Source organism: Alosa alosa, chromosome 5 (genome assembly GCF_017589495.1).
Source record: "Alosa alosa isolate M-15738 ecotype Scorff River chromosome 5, AALO_Geno_1.1, whole genome shotgun sequence".
Lineage (NCBI taxonomy): Eukaryota > Metazoa > Chordata > Actinopteri > Clupeiformes > Clupeidae > Alosa > Alosa alosa.
Window position 1 is genome coordinate 33,775,410 of NC_063193.1, and position 2,283 is coordinate 33,777,692.

The following is a 2,283-nucleotide window of genomic DNA, read 5'->3' on the forward strand; positions in this document are numbered from 1 at the left end:
GTGTTTGTGACCATTTGTTGGCAGATTTGTGGGTTAAGTTAATTTGAAAGTTCATTTGAGTGGGGCTTCTGAATGTGTTTTTACCTTGGATTTTGGCACAAGGGATTTTAACATCTAATCCTGTGTATTACTGTAATAGCATCAGTAAACATGTATGCATCCTTGACTGAGAATAATGTGAATAGACTGCTAGAAATACAAAACTGTAAGTTGATTTGGAGGTGTGTTGTTCTCCTGTGTCTGTGTTTTACCTGCGTTTGTGTCTTCTGCTCCGCCGGCACATGATAATGACTCCACCCACACACAGCAGTGCAACTCCCAGCACGACCACAGGGGTCACTATAGACACAGCACCTACACCTGGCTCATCTGCTGATAGAAATGAATAATAAACATTTTTATTTAATATTGAGGGCTAAACGTGGTTAAAGTATTATAATACATGATAACTGACATGGGTAGAAGAAGAGAGAAATTTAGCCGTTCTGAGAATTACCCAATTTGATGTCTAGTTTGTTGTCCAGGCTGAGGTGTTCAGCTGTGCAGGAGTACTGGTGTTTCTCTCTTAGTTCCTCTGCGCTGACCTCCAGGCTCTTCCTCATCTGGTAGGTTCCATCTACATTAGGTAGCAGCTCCCCCCCAGTGATCTGGTGGTCAGACACAGGCTGGCCGTCTCTGAGCAAGGTCAGTTTGATGTGACGTGGGTAGAAACCAGTGGCCAGACAGGTCACTCTGGCCCCTCCGGAGTCTGGGAGTGTCTTCTGGAGCAGCCTGACTCTGGGCTTCACTGTGGAGGATGAATCATAGTAGTAAACAGGGCTTAAAGTGTTCAGGCACCGTGCCTGAATTCAGGTGTGAGCTGGTATGCTTAACATTTGAAAATAGGCAATGAGACTACAGTATATATGACGTCCTCATAAATGTCTGATAACTTCAGGCACAGACATCTTTATTGCTTTAAGCCCTGAGAAAATCCACCACAGCTCATAACAAGCAATACTGTCTAGTAACTAAATATTAAAGTTATGAAATGAATGCAAGGTACAGCTGTCTTACCTTTTCTCATTATTTCATTGTTCCTCAGGCGAAGGTACCTCTTCAGTAATTTGAGGCAGATAGGGCTATACACATTTGCATACATCCATTCAGTACTTTCTTTTTTAATATGGGTCCACACGTTTGGCCCTTCACCTTTGGACTGTAAAGTTTTCTGTTGCATGCTGAAATACAGCTCTTCCTCATTTACGGTGTTGAAAGCATCCCAGGATCGCATTGGACCAGGGGTGTCCTGGTCAAGCAGATCACAACCAGCCAATCTCTGCTGAACATGGATACCTTTGGTGAAAAATAAGAAAATAATGCCTCACTGAAAGAGCAGATGGTCAACGGAGTCCAATGTTGTAGCAGATGCTTCAGCCCAAAGCGACATACAACAACAGCAGTACATATTACAATATCATTACAAATTGTTTAAAGTCAAATAGTCAAAATAAATGAATTATTATTAATAAAAATAATACTCGCAAGCAACAATGACCTCCGTGTATGAAATGTGCTATATAAATAACGTTGACTTGACTTGACAATGAACGGTCACAGGTTCCAAACAATTGAGTATACTTATACTTAAGGGTTGTGTTAGTGAGAGAGCTAGCAGCCTAGGCTTTTAGTTTGATTGTTAGCAGGCTTGACTCCCGATCTGAGGTGCTGCTGTTTGCAGGTTCCTGTTTTACACAATGGTAAAACTTTGAGTTTTTTTCCTGACATCCTGAAACTTACTGGTGTATGCCATAATACTGCAGTAGGCTATTTCAATGCAACTAAGTGTAAAATATCCTTGCAATACTAACCTTGTGTACTGTTGAGCTGGTGCTTGGAAAAAAATGCTCTGTCTTTCATGTTTACAGTATATGCTGTTCTCCAAGTATAAGGCTGCCATCTGTCTGCTCATCGTGTTCATGCTCTGACTTGTGTTGTCTGTAGATCAACTTTACATCTGAGTCAAAGTAAGCCAGCTGGATGTCATGGGAAAGGTGTGTCTCCGAGGATTAGTGTTGAGAAAGTATCTATCTATTTATCTATCTATCTACTGTAAGTAGGGCAGTTCATCACAGTTCATCCATTGCAACTGGATTGATAAAAGCCCATACCTGTAGGCTACATTGTATTTGGGAAAAGCAGAAGGTATCAGAATAATGTTTTATTTGTATTTATTTATTAATAAACAAAACAATCTCTGTCAGTTCCATGCAGTTTTCAACAGATATCAAGAAGAAAGGTCAT

General features: G+C 40.8%; 1 protein-coding gene across 1 annotated transcript; it reads right to left on the reverse strand.

The window, feature by feature from the left end:
• Positions 1 to 1,792, reverse strand: LOC125295307 (major histocompatibility complex class I-related gene protein-like). The gene is made up of 3 exons (XM_048244572.1): positions 1,780 to 1,792; positions 1,178 to 1,335; positions 1 to 842 (listed from the first exon to the last, which is right to left on the reverse strand). The coding sequence occupies exons 1-3, from the start codon at positions 1,790 to 1,792 to the stop codon at positions 477 to 479; spliced, it is 537 nt and encodes a 178-aa protein (XP_048100529.1). The 3' UTR covers positions 1 to 476.
• Positions 1,793 to 2,283: the final 491 nt, after the last annotated feature.